This window comes from Falco rusticolus, chromosome 1, assembly GCF_015220075.1.
Source record: "Falco rusticolus isolate bFalRus1 chromosome 1, bFalRus1.pri, whole genome shotgun sequence".
Lineage (NCBI taxonomy): Eukaryota > Metazoa > Chordata > Aves > Falconiformes > Falconidae > Falco > Falco rusticolus.
Window position 1 is genome coordinate 75,581,749 of NC_051187.1, and position 20,910 is coordinate 75,602,658.

General features: G+C 43.6%; 2 protein-coding genes across 9 annotated transcripts in view; one reads left to right on the forward strand and one right to left on the reverse strand.

The window, feature by feature from the left end:
• EVC (EvC ciliary complex subunit 1) overlaps nucleotides 1-15,951 on the forward strand; it is an 80,956-nt gene extending 65,005 nt beyond the window's left edge. For 4 of the 7 annotated variants that reach the window (XM_037385012.1, XM_037384999.1, XM_037385022.1 and 1 more), the window contains exon 21: nucleotides 15,185-15,951. In XM_037385012.1, the coding sequence (XP_037240909.1) occupies nucleotides 15,185-15,374 (190 nt within the window). In that variant the 3' untranslated portion in view covers nucleotides 15,375-15,951. The remainder of the gene's footprint in view (nucleotides 1-15,184) is intronic. The other 3 variants (XM_037385009.1, XM_037385054.1, XM_037385063.1) reach the window with 2 other exon arrangements.
• Nucleotides 1-20,910, reverse strand: part of CRMP1 (collapsin response mediator protein 1) — a 52,347-nt gene that overhangs the window by 4,183 nt on the left and 27,254 nt on the right. For both annotated transcript variants that reach the window (XM_037385075.1, XM_037385083.1), the window contains exons 5-12: nucleotides 17,712-17,773; nucleotides 15,980-16,060; nucleotides 12,576-12,644; nucleotides 10,452-10,572; nucleotides 9,200-9,356; nucleotides 4,495-4,636; nucleotides 2,680-2,850; nucleotides 1,254-1,433 (exon numbers count right to left, since the gene is read on the reverse strand). In XM_037385075.1, coding sequence (XP_037240972.1) covers nucleotides 1,254-1,433; nucleotides 2,680-2,850; nucleotides 4,495-4,636; nucleotides 9,200-9,356; nucleotides 10,452-10,572; nucleotides 12,576-12,644; nucleotides 15,980-16,060; nucleotides 17,712-17,773 — 983 coding nt within the window. The remainder of the gene's footprint in view (nucleotides 1-1,253; nucleotides 1,434-2,679; nucleotides 2,851-4,494; nucleotides 4,637-9,199; nucleotides 9,357-10,451; nucleotides 10,573-12,575; nucleotides 12,645-15,979; nucleotides 16,061-17,711; nucleotides 17,774-20,910) is intronic.

Consider the following 20,910-nt stretch of genomic DNA (forward strand, 5'->3'; position numbering starts at 1 on the left):
GATAGTGGAAAAAGAAATGCAGACACGAATCTGCTCACCCTTCCTCTCGGCAGGCAGCAGAGGGAGCCGCAAGAGCAAAAATACCCCTCCCTTTCTTCGTCCTTTTGCACAGCTTTCCTAAATGTCAAAATTCCCAAGATGCCCAAATCCAGGCACGTTTGCCAGATGCAGGTTATTCAGCCCAGTTACTTTTGTGCAAGCTCCTGGCATAAGACACCACTCTCTGGTATGTGCTTTTAAAGTTTTTTCAATATTTAAATCACATTGTCAGTATCTATATAGCACTCCCATGCGCTAAACACCTGAGAGGCCAGCATGAAGAGAGGGCCCGTGCCATCTAAGTACATAATGTAAAAAAAGTGAAATACTGATTGGTATTTTGCAAAACTTGGGCAAGCACATTTGATTTTTACAGTGCCTTTTCTGGTTAAAAGCACAGACCCTTAGTATCCCACAGCTTGACAGAATTTCTGTAACAAATGTTGAATGAAAAAAACTATCAACCTGCTCATCCACTTAATTTCAGCTGCCATCCTCACAGGTTGTGACATATGCTTGGTCAAAGAAAACACGAGTTTCAATTTATCTTGTTACCTGTCCTCACACAGCAAGTTCCTTGCTCAGTGACAAGAGGCTAATTCCAAATAACCCCGAGCTAGTGCCAAGACAACTGGTTTTCTGGTTTTCAGCAGAGGAGCACTGATGTCATTCAAAACCAGAAGTGACCCAGTCTTAATCTTGGTCATTTACCCAGCTTTTTATTAAACACAAGATAAAAGTTTTCTGCACTGTGAATGCTGCTAATAGCTCAGCAAATGCACCAACAGAGATGCCAAATATAATGAGTGTCTCTGGCTTACACGCTTTTCTTCTCTGCAGCGTGGCACTTCAGTACGCAAAGCTCAGTAACAATTTAAAATTCTGGTTTTCTGCCGGCTAACCCTCTCCCCAAAGAAGCTTTATCTTTTCCCTGAATTTTAACAAAAAGTAAATTCTATTCCTAGTCCACCTCCCTTCAAAAGCCTGCACAGCTGGATGTAAGGCAATTATATGCTCTAGCCACTGAAGCTCATGGTGTTAATTAAGTTACACCAGTTCACGCTTGCGGAGGAACAACTTTTGTGGCTGTTTTTTGATCACGTCACATACAGTCCATCTGATGTGGACTCAGCACAATAATAATCAAAAACAGGTGCTACTGTGGTTCCAAGAGGGTATGGCTAGAAAGAAGAATAAATAATATCTGACATTACCTTATTCCTGATTTTGATGCGCTGGTAAAGATATTCAGGGAAAGGTTTGCGAGGGATGAAGCGACCCATTCCCTTATTTACATGCAGATTTCCATCTTCAAACACAATCTTCCCTTGGCTTATGACCACGAGTGGGGCACCATGGCACTCCATTCCTTCAAAGATGTTGTACTCGACAGCCTGAAGATCAACAAGCATACTCACTGCAGGTTCGGTACAAGATCTCTTTGGGTTAGTAACATAATCTGCATTGGTAGGGATAGTTCTAGACAACTGCCATTAGATGGTGTAAAAGATTGCTTTGCCTGAAGGAAAAGCAACGCATCTCGATATGAAATTATTTTAAAGAATCTCTCTGATCAGACTTTCTTGGATCAGACTTTTCCTTTCCATTTCTCACTTTCCATCTGGGCTTTCTCTCATTTGTTCAAGAGGACCTTCCGTATTTAACCAGAGCCTCTAGAAGTACAATAGCCTTAAGGAAGGAAAATTGTGACTCAGCTGCCAAACAGCAGAGGACATGGTCCCACCAAGCATCTGCTGTGACTGCGTAAGGGAACTCCAAAGGGGCCAGCACACGTATTTATATTTCTGTCTAAAGGAGTCCAGAAAGGACCAGGAAAACCTGAATCTAAATGGGAATAATTGTCAAAGGGCAGGTGATGATTACTTTCTTCAAAATACAGAGAGATCTGAAGACAGAGAAGAAGAAACTGAATTGCCTAAACTTACTTTTTAAAGGTTTCTAAAGGGTTTTGCCTTTTTTATATAAACCACGTTACTGGATTTCCAGTAAAACTTTTAGAAGAATTCCACACTATAAAAGACCAAAGCACTGAACAATAAGACACCAGCTCTGAGACAGACAACACGTAAGACAAAACCTGTCACAGTCAAAATTGAAGTGATTGAGTCACTGGAACTCCGCACCAAGGGCAGAAAAGTATGCAGTAAATAGAAAATTAAATAGAAAATCCCAGCCATGAAGCTGAGGAGATCTGTATTATCAAAATATTTAATCACCTCTCATAATTTAGAATACTGTTGATTTAATCATGCAATTTATCATATCAGGTGCTTTTCAGGTAAGCAAAAAAAAAGTGAGCTAGCTTTAAATTTATCATCACAGCTTTATTAGCTTCAGCTGCACAGCTGCTGATTCGTACCTATTTACAGTTCTGCCACAAGCATGCAAAAAATAGTGCAATGGTATACGCAAAGAGAAAAGAAATCGTTCCTGATCCCACTGCTTCCAATGCAATATTTCAATACTTCCATCTTCTGAAACATTTACCAGTTTCAGAATAGAAGGAGGTAGTTACCCCACTCCTCTATATCCTGTGCATTTGGTGCTCATGTGAATTAGAACAGCTGAAAAGCAACAGTGAAATTTCTTTTTTCCTACCGTTTTTCCTTTCCTCCTTACCGATTTATGGCTTTTAGCTGTTATAGTCTTCACCTTATCAGGGTCCCAAATAACCACATCAGCATCCGATCCTACAGCAATCCGGCCTTTTCTTGGATACAGATTAAAGATTTTGGCAGCATTGGTGCTGGTGACAGCTACAAACTGGCTCTCATCCATCTTGCCTGTGGCCTAAAAACAACGTGATTTGAGCAAAACAGGCTTATAAAATGGGGGTTCACTATTCAGAGTACTAGATGGTCAGGGAGATACCGGAAAGCACGTAGTTCAAACACATGGTGATGTTGCGTGAAGCGAAGATTTTATCAAGCAGGACTTCATACATGGCACATTACTTGGGAGTTTCAAATAAATGAATGTCCTACTCCTGGCATCCAAAGAAAAGCCAATAACACCTTACTGCAGATCACACCATCAAGTTAATCAGTTATCTGAGGTCCCTTTCTCTACAGAGGTGCCAAAAGTGTGTCTTGTTGCTAGTTCTAGTAACTTCCATTTAAATGGTTTAACAATTTTAAAATAGAGAAACTTATATGACTATTACAAGATTAAATAGAAGATCAAGATTCAGACTCTTTTTAGAAACACTTCTTGCAAATGAAGTCCATTTTTTTTTATAATAATTTTTACATAATTTAGTATTACCAAACCTATACATCTAAGTAAACCAACCCCAACTATAAAGTCATCGCCCGGAGAAATGTCACCACTAATTGAACTTTTTATATACTCAGTGATGGCTTAACAGCAGCTGTACACAACAGCATTTTGATCTCTCAGCAGAGTATTTTGAGGTCTTCCTTGGCAATAAGCAAGAACAATGTTCCAAGGAAGAACAACAGTACCCAACTTTTAAATATTAAATAAGCACTTACTTCCTGCCTGGTAAAACACGAGACTTGCAAAATATAAGCTAAGTGGTGCAGGACTGAATGTTACCACCTGTAAATCCCATGTTGCAGCCCTTGCTGCAGCTCCTTCCCTTTGTGGCAGTAACAAAAAAGAAACAGCACTGGCTGGCTGCACTGCGCTTGCTTCTCTGCTTTGCTCCTATCTGGCAGATGTCTGAAGCTGCTTCTATGCTTGGAATCTCAACAGTGGTCCCTGAAGAAAGTGATTATTAAACACAGTCTGGGAGAAGTGCTCATGAGCACGTTGTAAATACTACCACTTCCCAGTCTGCAAGATGCGTTTGAGCGCAATGCAATGTGAGGTAATGAGTGTGTGTGTGTGTGTGCGCGCGCGTGGGTGTGCATGTGAAGATGGGCAACGGAGTGAGAACATCATTGTACATTAGGATCCACGGAACCATCAAAAAGTTACTAACTTATACCGGCACCCCACTGCAAAATATGCCACTATGGATTACACGTATTGTTCTCCTTCTAAGCATTTTATCGTCTAGCCTCAGGCTCATCCATTTCTAATTTCTCAAAACCAACGAGACGCTTCTCAAATTCAAACGATCCATTCATCCTGTTTATATGGGGTCCATATCAAAATCATTAAACTGCTCCAGATCCTACATCTCTGAGAAGCATCCACCCTGACACAACTGGAAAATTGAGCAGTGGAATCTGGAAGCCTCAGGTCTAATAAAACACGATGGTGTTGCAGCGTCAAAAGTGAAACACGGCCCTGAGTTCATAAAACTGGAGAAGGTTTTTGAGATAAACAATTCACCTCGTAGTAGTGCTCTCCCAGGGAATTCTCAGAAATATATTAGAAAGTCACTTAAGTGCTGGCTGAGTCTCCTGGCTTTCATTATTCAGCCGACACTCAATTTCTTTTCAGACCATAAAAGTAATTACTTACTACAGCCTTGTCCCAGACAACAGTCATTCTTTCCTCAATTCCATTGACACCTTCAGGAATCATAGTGAAGTTGTCCTTTCCAATGGCCTTCTGGGCAGTGCTGTACGGGCAATGTCCACTTCCCGTCACCTGCAGGTCCCCACTGCGGAGTTAACATACAGAAGGTTTACACCAGGCATCACCACTGTTATTGTGGTCTCAGACTAGCTATGAACGGGCCTTTCAAGCCTACACACGAGAAGCCTGGCTGTAAGTCATGTCAGCAGCCTTTACATGTTGGCTACAGATCACTGAAGAGTGATGACAGCATTGGACGTCTCCACTTTCCCTCAGGAGCACCCTGAACTCCCAGATTACAGCCCCCTCGGCTTTCAGGCTGCTTATCTATCGAGATCAGGCACAAGCCCACTAATCAGGACAAAGGATTATTCTAGGATTAAGGAAATGATCGGAAGCTTGTATGAAATGTCTGCCACTCTGAAGATAAACTAATTCACAACCACGCTGAAAAACAATGTCAAATTTTACAATGCAAAGCCATGAGCATCAAGCTTGTTTCCCTCCATTTCTCCCTTGCACATACATTTTTCTTGCAAGTCTTACACAAATATTTCTTGTCTGACCTTCCAAAACAGAACCTTGAAAATAGAAAAGGAAGGAAAGTTTTTTATCAGGTAATCTTCTAATTAAACAAAGGCAGGCATATGGAAGTCAAACACGTGCTCTGGATTTATCCAACTTAAAGGTCTTAACATAGAAAAAGGCATGGAGTAAAACTCAAAAAGATCTACCAAATAATAATGCTTTTATTTAAGAAGTCAGGTTTTTTTCAGTCTAGAGAATTTTTTTTTGCAGAGAGCAGAAATGGATCACAGCTGCTCTTGGGAATAAGGAAGAACATAACCAATATGCAGAATCTTGCAAGAATAGAAAGACAAAAAGGAAGATGGGTTCTTCAATATCCACAGGAAACGGGTGCTATTTTTAGGTCTTGATTAAGCTTACAGGAGACGAGCACATTAAAACACACCATGATTTCTCTTCCATCACTCCAGAAGGGAGACGTCCCCAAGAGCCTGTCGTCCTTTTCTTTACTGACTATGCAAGTTCCAGCTCTGAAACATCTGAAAGATTCTGGTCCACAAATTTAGATTCCAGCAAGCTAACGAACAGCCAAGTACAGAGGAAAAAAGTGTCACACATCAGTAATTCTAATGCAATTTTATGGGCTCCCAGCCCTAATGGTTGCTGGCAGTCAGAGAACCTTTGGCCTCTTTTCTGGCTCTTCTCCATGAATGCTCACATCCATCCATCCAGCCATCCAGCCAGTTTTTAGCAAAAGCCAAACCCATGTATTTAATATGGAAAAGGCAGCTATGGTTTAGCTATTCCTGATTATTAATGACTGCCTGGTGTTACTCCATAGGATGAAACCAAATCCATCAGTTAAACATTCATTTATTCTAACACAACAACGAAGTCAAAAAATTGCAGCGCCACTTCTCGCTTTTTGTTGCTCTCCTGTCAGCTAAGTTTCTCATGGCTTACCCTCTCTCTCTTTTCTGCCCTCTGATGAACACAACCATGAAAACATGAATGTCACAGCCAGGCCCTGTACCACTGCCCATTTCCCTGAGGTTTTACTATGCTTCTTACCCCACGCTATTAATTCCTACACCTGAAAGATATTTTTATCTTTATGAAAGATAAAAAGGAGTCACTTCCTCTGAACTCCCTCTCCTCTGACATTCAATGTTGTTTAATGACATGCACCACTCCCCTGTCTAACCAGCAGAAGACTTCTGAAGCTGAAGCACATTGCTTGAGAGCCGCCCAACACCTCCTTAACTACATTGGCGCTCCTACTGCCTAGATGTACTCTACTGTCAAACAGAGCATCAGAACAACCGAAAAACTGGGAGATGAGAAGGGATCATCACGGAAAACATCTCCAAAAGATGGAATGGTGGGAATTAACAGTGGACATGTGTATCTTTAAATGCCACATCGATACCTCATCATCTTATGCCACATCGATACCTCATCATCTTACTCTTCACTGTCAACAAGGCTTTCATGGCTGGTGACATCTTCCATGAAGCACCAAGATGTCACATGCCTAGTTCAGAAGGGATGGTGTATCGCGGTGGCAATAATGCAGCAGCACACCATGGAAGATGAAGGCTACCTCAGGTGCATGGCCCACAGGTGAAACAAGGACCAGACCTCGCAAGGCAAACCCAGTCTGCAAACCCCATGAGACATGCTGGATTTGTACACATGAGCTTTTCAGTGAAAAATCAACGCTTTCTGGGAAAATGTCACAAGCAGTATGCTGCATACTTGCAGAGGAAGAATGTTTTAAGTTTTTTTTTTAATGAGGGTAAGATATCGGTCTCCTAATGGAAAGTGCAATAGAAAAGTCAAACACTGTTTTTACCATCACTCTTGCATAAAATTCCCCACAAATGCAGGGCAGACTGATAAAATATACAGTTCTTTTTTTAGATTCACAGTATAGATTTAAAGTATTAAAGCCAAAAGCAGGCTAAGCTGCTGTCATTTAGGATCTAGGACTTTAAGCCACTAGAAAAAAAAAAAGGCTTTTTTGCATGCTTGACAGATAACGAGAACTTCTGTGACTCCTCAGTTTGCCTTTCTGATGTTAGTTTAAAAAAGTCATTCTTTGGATTGCAGTTCTAAAAATTCGCGTACTATTTTAGCTAATCTGTTTTGACCCACATACTATTATTTTGGGACTCTCTTCTAGAAAACATATAGCCGTGTCTGATAGAGTGAAGAGCCAGACATTTTGGTACACATTCACATGTGCTGGCTAACAGCCTTACCCTCACACAATGAGCTTCATTCTTTACAGTGCTGATAGTGATGGATCAGACCAGAAAAGTAATTTTTCTTCCTTGTCCTGATTTTAAGGAACAGAAAGCTCAATTATGCAAAATTATTTCTGCCATCAGACTGTCACAACAGAACAAATTCCTGCATATTCTTGCCAGAACGACACATAACTCAGAGTTCAACTGTGCCTTCATTAACAGCGCTGTCCACGCAGCATCATTGGGGCAGCTGAGCTAAAACCTGGGTTTGGTGGACTGCACAGCCTGACCCGCCCGTAAGCAAGGAGAGATGTGTGCGAAGCAATGGCACTGATTGACGGCAGCTTGCCATCACGCATAGGCGCCCACCCACCTAAAGGGCAGCTCTGTCCAAGCCTGGGTTGCACATGCAGGGTCCTTACATTGCCAGCCACGCTGGCACTGCCTGCCGTACAGCCTGCCAGGTAGTCACATGGAAAACTAACCTCAGGAGGAAATGTTTTCTGAAGACCAGTGGGTCACTTTTAGGGTTCAAATACTACTTCTCTGGCTAGAGCGCTGGAGACCCTAGGAAGGGGACGCAGCGCGTGAGATAACTGGTACCACATGGCTTAATTTATAAATAAGGTTTTGAATGGTAAGTGGAGTTCCTCACTCCAGCACTAGCAATCTGTCCTGGTGGGACTTCAGCTATGAATTTCTGTTTCATTTCAAAGCAGATGGTCTTTTGCTTAAGCTAAAGAAGACCCACAGTTGGCTACAGGCAGGAAACACTGTCAAGGGATGGGTTTACAGTCTGGGTTGCTGGCAAGGCATCGCTGATGTCTTCTTATCCATACGAGAAAGACACTTCGCCCTCTGTTGTCCACATCCCTTTCATCTCTCTAGTGGTAACACTCTCCCTGCCAACGTGAAGACAGTCAGCCCATATCCCTGTCCTGTCAAGTGATGGCCTCCAGTTCACCAGCCTGTCTCCACCTGAGTCCCTGACAGTCTCCTTTGCAATCCACTCCGGCCTCTTCCTCCTGCCTGACGTACCTTCTCTGTATGTACCACTTATCTTTGCTGTCTTCCAGCTTGAGGACCCTGGAGCCTATAAAGACACAAGGCAAGCTAAAAGTAAAAGCAAGGCTGCAAGAACTAAACACAAGTAATAAACTTATATGGCTTTGATCCATGCCAGATGAAGGCAGACTAAGAAGTCAGAAGTTTTCAATACAGAGGAGCTAAAATCATGAAACTCTGCTACAAAGACCTACAAGTTAATTTAGGACAGCCCAAGACTCAAAAGCGCTCACAGCTTACAGCCCCACACCAGCCTTGACAAAAACTGCACCAGGAAGGTTTTCTCGGTTCTAGGTATCTCTGCGCTCAGGGACAGCCCTGATTTCAGAAGCTGTGCTTGCCAGCTATGACCAGGGCTTAAAACGGAGCCTATTCCCACAGATGGGGTCTGTCCACCAGGTCGCTGCTTATACTGGACAGTGAGGATGCCATCCGATCACGTATTAACAGTTTGGCTGGAGAGAAAACAGAGAACTAGGGAGAAAGCCAGTTTGAAGTCCTGGGCTAAAGCCTACCTAGCTGCACAACTAGGCATTGCTTGAAAAGCAGAAAGAAAAAGAACGAATTCCTGAAGAGCCAGCAGCTGCCTCTCTATCATGCTAACGAGGAGCTGGAGAGCCCTGCCTGCTCACCTGACAGCCTAAACACAGGGATATAACCGTCGCTGGCCTTCCCTGTCCTTCCCCTGCTGATTTGTGTATGAGGCTAGTCTAAAGGAAACCAAACTGATGCTTAGATGATTCACCCCACGTGTCTTTTGCACCTGCCTGACCATCAGCCTGTAAAAAAAATGAGGATCTTACCATGCTAAGAGTGAATTTAAGTGGTCTGGAGTAGTAGGATCAGGGCTCAGAGGGGGTGAGGTCACAAAAGCTGCAGCCTTGGCCCAGTTTTTACTCCAGTAGTGTGTCCCATCTGTCCCCAGGCTGGCAGTGATAGGCTCTCCAAACACAAGGGGACCTTGGGGAAACAAGGATATACAGGAATGATTACAATCCACTCTCTCTTCAGCACATTATAGCGCTTGCTGCATGCAGCCATGTATAATTCACACACTGCTACACGGCCAGCATAGCTCCCAGAAATTAAGCAGCCCCGGCTTTGTCTGTACGATAAAAAATTGATCAGGAGGCTCTCTGAGCTACACATCTTTTGATCAGCATATTTACAAAGCTCTCTTTCTAACCCAGAAGGAGACAGTTCAGACCTGGTTTTAATTTGTGCTGTTTTAATCACAGCCACGTTCTCCCTGTTGCTCCGATTCAGAGGGCGTTTAGGTGGAGGATGGGCTCCCGCAGACAGATGCCTTTTTACTACTCCCAGGCTGGGCACAGCACCAGCAGATAGCAGCATACGATCCCCAGCATTGTACTCCCAAGTCTCCAGAAATACAAATATCAAGACGGCATTTTGCTCACTGGCTTTTCCATATGGCTCATGTGCTTTGTAACACCAACCAGCAGAACAGTCTTGACTTGCAAATGCAGCTTCGAAAGCAGCTGCCCCTAGCTCACAAGTCCCCTTTGGGTGCTTTGTAACCTGGATCCCCCCACAGCCTCAGCAAGCAGGGCTGGCCCACAGATGTCCCCAGTGCACATCCAATGGGGTCAGCCTCCAGCAGCAAGGCCAGGAGTCAGCACCAGGCATCTCTAACAGCAGGTCTGCTGCCCAAGCCACCCCTTAGAGGGTAATACCCTGAAATACCACCAAAAGGCACAGAAGATGTGCTAGCCCTGTGAGGAATAAAATACCTCCCTCCCATGAACAGAGATACAATAGCCTAAGGGAAAAGCAAAAGGGAAGACAGCAAGAAGAAGAGTTACAACACAGTCTTCAAGGGGACAGTGTTTCCCAACTGAAAAATGTAGGACTTCCCTCCATCTTTCCCAACTGTAAATATTTAGGGTCTGTGATGGTGTTACCATTCTTTGGCAACCTCTCCCTATATCTTGTGATTTGGGTCAAGATGAACAGGTTTTCCACTGAGCTTCTATTTAACAGCAACAAAAAAAAAAAAAAAAAAAAGACTCTGGGGCAGAAAAGGAAGTCTTTTACCTTTCTTTCTGGCCAGTGCAATGATATCAGCCGCACTCTTGCTCATCACTTTGGTGATGTACACTGGGCAGTTTATTCGACTGGCAATGGTGATGGCACGGAAAACTGCTTCTGCTTCAAGCTGAGGAAAACAAGGAGGAAAAAGTTAACTGCAACAGCAGACTGAATTTAAAAATAACTGGAGGACTTAGCCATATTTCTCACTGTTTAGCAACAACTCTTCAGGGGTTGATTCTGTTTTTTTCCATAAAGAGAGATGCTGTGCTGGGAAACAGGGAGCTAACCCAACCTCAGACACTTCACATTAGGAGTAACCATGGCCAGGCTGTACTTCCATTTAATGGGGTGCAGCTGCCCCAGCACAACTGGCTCCCTGCACCCCAGGAAAGGTCACATCCAAGCAGCTGATGGGGCTCCTCCTTACCTCCCTCCCACTCTTCTGCTTCAACCCTCTACCCTGCAGTTGGAAGGAGAACAAAGCAAGGAAACATTGCTCCAGCTTGGAGACAACATCTGAGCTGTCCCTGACAGCTTATGCTATGCAATCTTTACATAAGGATAAGATGACAGTGAATGCAAAGTATTCCCAAACAGCAACTTCAGCACTATGAACTGAATTTAGCCCGTAATCCATAAAAGCTTTTGAAGCATTGCCCAGTAAGTCCCCTCTGGCAGCATGAAGGCAATCTCCTTCCAAGGAGCCACCTGGGACGTAGGCACACAGGCAGGCATCTTCAGACAGGGGAGCAGTGCCCCCCAGCAGCTCTGCAGACTCCCTTCCCCAGTTACCGGTTTTGTACCTCCTTCCTAGACAGACTCATAGCACTGGCATTCTAATACCCAAAACTCTGTTGTGACTGAAAATATTGACTTGACGGTACAGAAATTTTGGTTCAAGAGTTGTGCTAGAAAAGTCGAGCAACTTAGCCCTTCCAAAACCACAAGGCTTAATTCTTCACAGTTTCGTAAAATATTTTTTTCTTAAATCAGACTGTCACTTTCAGGTTGTCCTAAAACTTTTATCACAATCTATCTATTTGCTCTGGAAGCCCCGAACGTATCCACAGAAGACCAGGAAAGGAAGCAGGACCTCTGTACCTCAGTGCTGGGGCTAAGATGGTCAGATGCACGGTCAGAAAGAGGCAAAATTCCTTTCTGGAAACTGCAAATGCAGATTTTCCTTAGGCCCTTGTTCTCATTAAAAGGGAACAGCAAAATGAAGAAGTACATAAACAGTTCAATAGAAGAATGCAACCAATTAAGCTGATTCCTTTTGCCTTGGGGAGAGGTTATATAAAGATCTGCAAACCACAACAATCTCTTCCAGTTTAGCCTCAAATCCCCAGGCCCTTGTCTCTTTAGCCTTCAAGGAAAGCAGTCACTTCCCACTACCGCCCTCCATCATCCCATTCACAGTCTGAACTGTGTACATTAAGGGACATCTGCATGTCTCCACCTTTTCCTTCTCATTAAAGAAACCCCTTCCAGATGCCTGAGATGATCCATACCAAAGCCTGGTTTTCATTATAAGAGAGCTGCATAAAATAAGCTGCCTTGCAGCATCTTTCCATTCTCGCATATTTACATTTCTACAGCCTGCATTTCTACTACAAATATATCTGCTGGCATAAACGTAGATCGGTACATGGGCGTATGCATATGTATGGTATATATGTACACATGCATCTTAGAAGAGGTTTGCAGCCAAAGCATTTTAATGATGCAGTTAGTCCAAAGCCTAACCCGCAAGCTGCACTGCTGATTTTTACCCTGATATGCCCATTTTTTTATATCATCACAAATCAAATCACAAGGGTCACACTCAAAAAATACATGCACACCAGTGACTTGGGCAGCCAGAGCTGCAGCTCCTCAGTGTACAAGAACACACTCATCCCTGGACCAAGAGAATGCACCTGCTGCAGCAGCAAAGGGTATTTCAGGCAAACAAACAAGCTGTAAGGGAGCTGGACTTTCCAAGTCTGAATAATACTGGAAGAGACTGGGAGAAGCAGACTGCTGCAACACACCCATCTATCACCTGCACATTACAGAAGCCAAGCTCTGATACTACAAGCTAGGCAAAATATTCCCATGAATGCCAAAAAGAGGGAAGGCTCCTACCTCCTCAGGCCTGCTCAGGGCATGTCCCTCAGGTCCGGTGATTCCCATCTCCAGGATACGCTTTTGTTCCTGCAAAGTAAGGATAAATGCTGAACGCCGCTGCAGGATGAAACCCTTGCACCAGGCATCCTCTGGCGGATTAACACCCATACCGCTGAACTGCCCCTTTTTTGTCTGTGTAAATGCAGCTGTGTAAGCCTGCTGATGGGGGAGGAGGACTGAAAACACTGGCTCTAAACTGGTCCCACGCCACCCCAGCGTCTGCTCCACGCAGAGGATTTGCCTCTGCAATGCAACCGAGCGTTTGTGCCTCGAGCCATTGGGCTGCACAGCTGGAAATCTCCTCTGCCCTCCAGAAAGTCTTATGTGACATCAAGACACCAATCCAGGGAACAGGCTTCAACCAATACACTAAATAGTAATTATGGCTATTTCCAGCCTATGATTCTTCCCTTACTTGCACAAGATCCTACCTGGTTGCAATCCATGAAGCACTCACTATCACCTTCCTCAAACTTTTAGCATTGCTGACACTTCAACAGATAAAGTCTTGCCTTTGGCATCCGGTTTTTCTGTAACACTTTTTTCCTGCAGATTGAATCACTAAAATTATGTTTTCATGAAAGCAGAACAGTGCTCTCTAGTTGTGAGGGCGCTGTATCCACACCAAAAAGCCCATCTTAGGACCAATGGAGGACTGTCAGAAAACATCTGTGCCTTCCAGCTTCACAGCAGTGACATAATTTAAAAAAAAATAGTAGACAAAGAAGTGTCATCTAGCTTTTAATTTAAGGTCAAGCAGTGGTATTGGAATAAACTTTTCTTATTGTAGAAAATAGTGGTCAACCACTTCTGGTGGACAATCCTCCACAGGAGCTTGGTCCACATCTGCCAGCAGAGCAGAAGTGGGACCGGAACTGTTGATGCTCCTCCAACCCTGGCCTGCTCTGCCCACTAATGGGCCAAGTTGAAGAAATGTAATGATTCTTTGAAACAGACAAATGTCCTCTGGAGACCAGGATGAAGTTACCAAACGTACTGTGTTGCGTCATCTAATAAATTTTTGATCCCAGGTCCCCAAGGGCAAAAAGCTCACACATTACCAACACACTCCTGCAAAACCTGAGCAAGTTAATTTTCATATATACTTTTGCCTTCGTTGCAACCAATCAAGGCTGAAGAGGCATTAATAGGAATGTACTAATCTGACTGTGTAATTAAGAATATTTTGGTTAGAAAACCATAATCTTTCATATGTATTCTTAAAAACAGCTGCTCTAAATCATTAATGCAACAGCTCTGAACAGTGGCAGTTGAAGACTTCAGATAATTGAAACACAACAAAAAATAAAGTTACAACCATATAAAAAAACCCCAGCAAAATGGCAAAGAATGGCTACACAAAGTAGAATAGGTTTGCGTCTTGAAGCAAGTCACAGATCACGCAATAAAATCAGATTACACGATAAAATTACCCCCTGTAAGAGGATCTGAAAGTGCTAATAAGCTAGAATATTTTTTAGATAAAATCAAATTAGTATTTGCACAGGGGGTAGTCCTGAAAAACCTCCCTGCAGGCAGCTTTCTTTTCACTATCCAAATAATCCTTCTAAATAAAAGCATAAGGGAAGTCTGATTTTACGAGACAAGGCAACGGTGAAGAAATACATTGATGTATAACATAACACACATTTCTTTACTGTTTCCTCTTTTCCTCGTAATTTTTCTGTCCTGTATGTTCATACTCCATAGCTGTATATTAAAACTGATCAAAGAAAAATGTAACTGAAACAGACTTATTTCAGAAATGCAATTCCACGACTGCACCTTGATTTTAATGAGGATTGTACTAAAACATCATGGGTGCCGTTTGATTTGATTCATTTTGCCATTTGCACAGTAATATTGACTTATTATGTTTCTTATTATTCATTTTCATTCTACTGGATATTTTATGTCACATTAAAACTACAAATTACATATTTTGGTAGTTTTAAATCATGCTAAACTCCATGGGAAATCAGCCTTTTTTTCCCCCCTCTTGAATCCAGATGAGGGTTTTCATCTGGTTTCAGTGGGGGAAAGCCACAACTGCACTGTACGTGCCTGTTGACCCCTCACCATTAACTTCTGAGCCCAGTGGTTATTTCATCCAGACTTGAAGGGAAAAGGGAAAGAAGGCTTTCAAAGGGGGTAAATGCTTACCAGACAGATAAAGGACAAAATACCACAGAGGGAAAAACAACAAAATAAAGCCATGTGGGCAAGAGCCCTTACGCACTGCCCAACCACTCCATGTTCACTTGAGGTTCTCCCTTAACCACCAGACAAGGCATCTTCCCTAGTCCAGATCTCGGAGACGACTTGCTCTTGGCTGTCGTAATTTCCCTGTCAGCTCTGCAGCCTAGTCCTTAGTGGATAAGCCAGCAGATAAAGAGCTCAGCAGAAAAATCAGTCGGCTCACTTGGAGCCCCAGAGACCTCAGAGGAGGTCTATGCACGTACGAGGGATCAGAGGAGAGAGACATCTCTGCAACAGCCTAAAAGACTCATCTGACACATGTGTAGTCATAACACCACCCACCCAAACTCACCCCTTCTCTTTTATAGGGGAATCCTGGCCTCTGAAAGACCAGTGGAAGGTTTACCATCATCTGCTGCCCTTGGGATACCTCTTCCCAGGTGCTGTGGCACAGATCAGAGCTACGGCACACTCCAGCGTGAGGACAGTACCCACACAGGGGACTCGACCTGCAAAGACTGCACTGGGGAGCAGGGACACTGTAATGGAACATACTGAACTGGAGCCCAGTTTCCTGGTTCTAAGAGGCATCTTCCAGGAGCAGGACTTGCACTTTAATGCCCATTTTTGAAATGTTTAGAAGATCACAGTGGTTTCTTATTCTCAGACTTCAGAGATTTGTAAGAATATTCTCAAAAATAAATAGGTCTGAGTGCTTTACCCCCAGCTCCAAACTCACTATGCTGCTTACGCTGATAGCTGCAGCAAGAAATATTAGCATAAAGCTTCCCAGCTCCGCTTTTTGTCCCCAGAATCTCTGAGCAAGGCTTCACATTGTTATGTTTCACTTGTTTCTGCCAGATTCAGAAAAGGTCTTTTAGCTTCCTTCTGCCCCCCTCATCCAGTCCTCAGCTGGTGCCAAGGCAAGGAGCTGTCGGGATCCCTGCTCTGCCTCATCAATGCTCTACCAAAGCAGGCAAAAGGGCCTCCATCCCCTCATCCCAGGCTTTACACCAGCGGTGTGTAGTGAGTGCATCAGGCTCAGTTAAAGCACCTACCAGGTAGTTCCTTTCTTCCTACCCGTTTTCTGACTAGAGGGTTTTAGTTCTCCTCTCTTTTCTCTATCTTCTCACAAAGTGAAGCAAAAATGACAGTTCACTCACCTGAGCTATCAAGTCTCCATTTTCAGCATGGACCAGGATAACAGCCCCAAGACTTTTTAGAAAGGTAAAGGCTTCATAAAGCTGCAGGTAGTACAAAGAAGGAAATACTGCTGAATAAGGAAATCACATTACTTAACAGTCAGACCTCTCTGTTCACCTCAGTGTTGCACCTTCTATGCCGGTAATTATCCAGGTGAATAGCAAATTATCTCCCTTTTCCACTCTCCACTTTCTACAAAGAGCCTGAGCTTCACTGCTCGGTGTTGACTTATCCACCAGCCAGCCCCAGGATGAGCTTCTGTCCTTCTGCACCAAGACAGGGTCAAAAGTCCCGAGCAGGGTTGCATCCCGCTCAGGCATAGTGCTTCCCCCAGCCCCTGGTACTGCAGGGCTACCTCTGCAAGCCCTTCCACCCAGGACTAAGTTTCATGAGTGACTAGTCTCTTCTCCATAGTTTTAGCACATGTAAAATGGAATTATTCCCATGGACGACAGACAATTTTAGTACAGCTAGAACACGTCTTTTCTGAAGTGCAGGCATTTTGCACCATCTCCTTAGAGCAGATAGCGTCAAGCTTCCGCCGACATCTTTAATTCTGCAATTAAAAGTGGTAATATTTTCTCTAGAGCATCCTTTCTTTTATTGCTTTCTAAGATTCAAAACCCATCTGTACAGAAGGGAAAAAGTTGATCCAGTTTCTTTTACTGAGAATTTCTGAGCACAGATCTACTGAAATTCAGTTCCCTTTCCAAAAGGTATTCAGCTGATGTGTTCCCTGTTTAAACCAGACTTCAGTAGCACAGGAGCCCAGTTTTCAAACACAGATCAAATACTGAAGACGCGGTTTCTCCAGCACCCACTTTTGCACTAGGGCGCTTCAGCTAATATTGAATGGGCTGGAATACACAGTTTACAACATGTGCATTTAAACAAGGTAACAGGCATTAGTCTAGCCACACATTAAACATTTTGATGTATTTCTCTTGGCAACTGCAATGGGGAGTTGAATTTAACAGGCACTGCCTCTCAGAGAATATTTATATATTATTATGTCTAAAATTCCAATTAAAACCACATGTATTGGAGGTGTAACAGCAGTTACTTAAGAGACCAAGAGCTATAGCTCTGGGAATAAGAAAGAAACATTTTCTCAACTGAATAAGCAAATATTATTATTGCTAACAGATACCACTGTCCATTTACAATGACCTGATACTTATGAATGGGAAAGCCGAAGAGCCTGGAATCTGTAATGAGCCCAGGACAAACACGCTCATTGTTATCTCCAACCCTAATCAGAAAAGGCCACCTCCCCCAAACAACAACTCCATTTAGCTGTTTGCAGCAACCCAGACACCCTTGAAACCTCAAAACTGTCACTGCCTCAAGTGCTTCATCTTTTCTTGCCTCTCTTGACCTAGAGCTCTTGAAAGGTAACAGCAAAACCAAAAAGAGGGTGCAATCCTGAGCAGTGCTGAGCGGTAGCAACACTGTGACACAACAGAAAATTTGCAGAAAGTGAATGTTGTACAGGTGAAGGAACACATGCAGATATTCCACACTGCTTGGCACTAACACTCCAGAGAGAACCCCCTCACTGCACATGTCCCTCAGCGCCACTCAGGTCAGTGTGACATTTCTCTGGGATTCAACCTTAGCGACTCCACAAGGGTCGGGAGATCACAGAAGAGAGGACAGATGACAGCAATGAAAAGCATTCAGAGCAAATACCTGGCTGTCGGACATTTGGTAGAGATCTTTGTAGGCCATGTAGACTTGAAAAGAGTTCACACCTGTTCCAAGACAAAATTCAAAGGTGTTGCCATGTAAGTGGATTCTTACATTATATTCAAACAAAAGCTTTAGGAAAAATATGTCATAGAATATATCTGGACTAGGCTTTTCACCAGTGATTGCCAGAAATAAAGCATGGCTCTGCAGGTGCATTACGGCTGCTAGGACCAGAAGCCTGAATCCCCTCTTCTCTGGGGGAAGATGCTGGATTCTGTGGATTGCCTGTGTTCCCCCCTGGAGCAAGACAGCCACCACTGCAAATAAGGTTGCTGCAGCCAAATCACAGGCACATGGTGGTGGCTAAAGCAAGCGTGTAAAGTTTATGAACTTTAAAAAACCAGTTGTGTAAGGTTCTGTGAATCACTGATTTTCTTTTCAGCTTTCTTTAGTTAATCAGGAAAACATTTCAGCTTGACCTGAAGCTGTGCTTTTTAATAGGTAAACTCCTAGTTAAAGCTTCTTAGCACTTCGGGAAAACTTAAGGACTGTGTATCCGAATTTGCATACAGACTTGCTTTTTCTTGACCCTATTGCCCAAAGCACCCAGTTTAGCTGATGGCAGACACTGGGAAGGAGTGGAAGTAAAGCCTGAAACCAGTTTACAAGGGCAGCTCACCATACCTCTCCTTCCACCTTCCAAAGATGGACGGATATATGTTGGCAGTCATACAAAACCACGGAAGATGACACCTCCAAATTTTAGAAATCAGTAAGATATGCTAGTGTTGAGTGTCAGTTGTGAAGAACCAACCGTATTCAAACCCCTGCAAGTTTTGCTATTTATTTCAAAGATTTGATTATTTACACAGCTTTGTATTCTAACAGAATGGGAATTCCAAACATCTTCTGTTCACATTTTCTGTACGTATGAATTCATACGAGATAATAAATTTGTCTTACTCTTTAGTCTACTACTGACAACATCCCCTGTTTGCTACAGTGACTGATCTCAGGTTTCTAGCTTAAAAGAAAAGTAAATTCTAAGCTAAGCCATGTATGATGCATTTCAAAATAGCTATCATGAAAACTGCTTCCTGGGGCAAAAGGAAAAAGAAAGAGATCTGTTCATGTTATTCATGTCGTCTACACAAAATGAATAAGGCTCTCTGATGAAGATACAGCTCCTTCATGACTCTAGAATGAGCAAATATATCCTCAGGCAAAGGATATGGTGGTTCACACACACACACACACACACACACACACAGAATTTGTTTATTCACAGTTACAAAACTAAAATACCCCAGGATACATGCAGGATAAAACCTTGAAATGATCCCTGGCATTATGTCTTCCTGCTAAGTCCGGGCAGCTCAGGGAGAAATACCAAGCGGGAGCTCGCCCCTCCTTGCTGACTGCCATGCTGAGCAAATCCAGCCTGGACCGTGGAGCCTCACCAGCCTGTAAGCCCATCCTTTCTTCCTACTTTCCCCTTTTTCAAGTTCCCAGAACACACGCATGGCCTTCGCTAACTGCCATCTCCCAGTCTATTCCTCATTACTCAGTATGTCCCCATTTTAAAACCTTTAAGCTTGACTACGCCTTCCCTGGGGCTGATGCCTACAGCCTCATGCCTGTAGCCCTATCTCCCCTCTGAGTGATCCTGGCAGCATCTGCCCAACCTGCCTTGGAGGAAAGCTCTGGTTTCTCTTCACAAATCCACCCAGCATCTCAGATGTCACCTGCACCTGGGAGCCACCTTTCTGCACGGGTGACCATGCACACACGAAGCAATGCGAGGTGTGCCAAGGCTGGTCCAAGCCATGATGCCAACCAGCCTCGGTGATGGTATGGGGCTGAATCCTCTCGTACACATTTCTCTGTAAGCAAAGAGCTGGATTATCTATTGCTTTACCTTATTCACTGGGATCTAACCAAAGGTAATTCATTTAACCACAGTCCTGCAGGAGATAAGGCAGCTTTCGCTGGGTACTGTGGTTGGAAGACATACGCTGACCCAAGCAATATATATTCTCTTCCCTTTGCTTTTCTTGCCTTTGTATCTTACTAGGCCCTTTTCTGATCTTGGTAAAATGACTTTTGAGTTTTGCTCCCATTCACGTTAATGTTCTCCCAAGCCAAGGAGAGCAGAAGGGATCGCAGCAGGGACCCTGCCGTGGAATCCTGAGCCAGCCCCTGAGCGACAGCTCCCACAGTGCAGCAGCAGAGATGCACACCCACACCCTCGGCTACCACGTCAGACACACGCAAAGTGGAAGGGCGTCTCACAGGCTGCATTTACAGCTACCAGGAGAGATGGTTTGAACCATCCTGCCTTGCAAACAGAGTACCTTTACAAGCTACTAAGACAAATAACACCATTTACATATACAGGTATCCAAGATTAGACTCTTTGCCTAATGCCTTGATCTGGTGTCTTGATCTACTCATTGGCAACACGTGGCTTTTCCAAAGCCCTGGCCCATGGCCTATTGACCTTAATGCTCAACATCTGTTACATACCACCTTCTTGCTAATGTCCTGCTTGCTCTCATACCAGACCTACTCAACAAGTTCCTCTCCAAATTTCAGACAGTTACAGGTTTTTTTGAACAGTGACAAAGTGCAGTAATTAAAGGAAAGAGTGAGGCCTCTGTCAACACATTTCAGGCTCTTCCTTTGCATATACTGGAGAAGCCCAGTCCCAAATTAGCTGCCAAAATGCTACAAGCCTGAGTCTTTAAAATAATCATTTGGTTCTACAAAATCTCCAGTCCCTTCCAAAGCCTGTGTCTCCTTAAATTAACGTTGTATTGATTTAAAACTGATTAATTTTTCAGTTATACCTCATGACAAGGCACCTCAAAGGCAGCTCTGTGAACTCCCGTTATTCATGGTGAGATTGTACTAGGCACACACAGCACTGGAACGCGATTAGCTGAGCCCTGTTACTCGGCTAATGCATCCACCAGACAATCAGCCGAGAACAAATTCAATCCAGATTCCCAGTTGATGAAAACCAGTGTCACTCCATTGACATCAAGTCTATTTGCACCAGCTGGCTCAAATGTTTCCAATTATGAGCAAATATTATCCATTAATTTGAAAGCCCTTGCCATGCTGAAATATTTCCTATTGTGCTTGTGCTTTCATACTTGCCCTTACCTTTGGTCTCCTAACACAAGAGTCATTCACA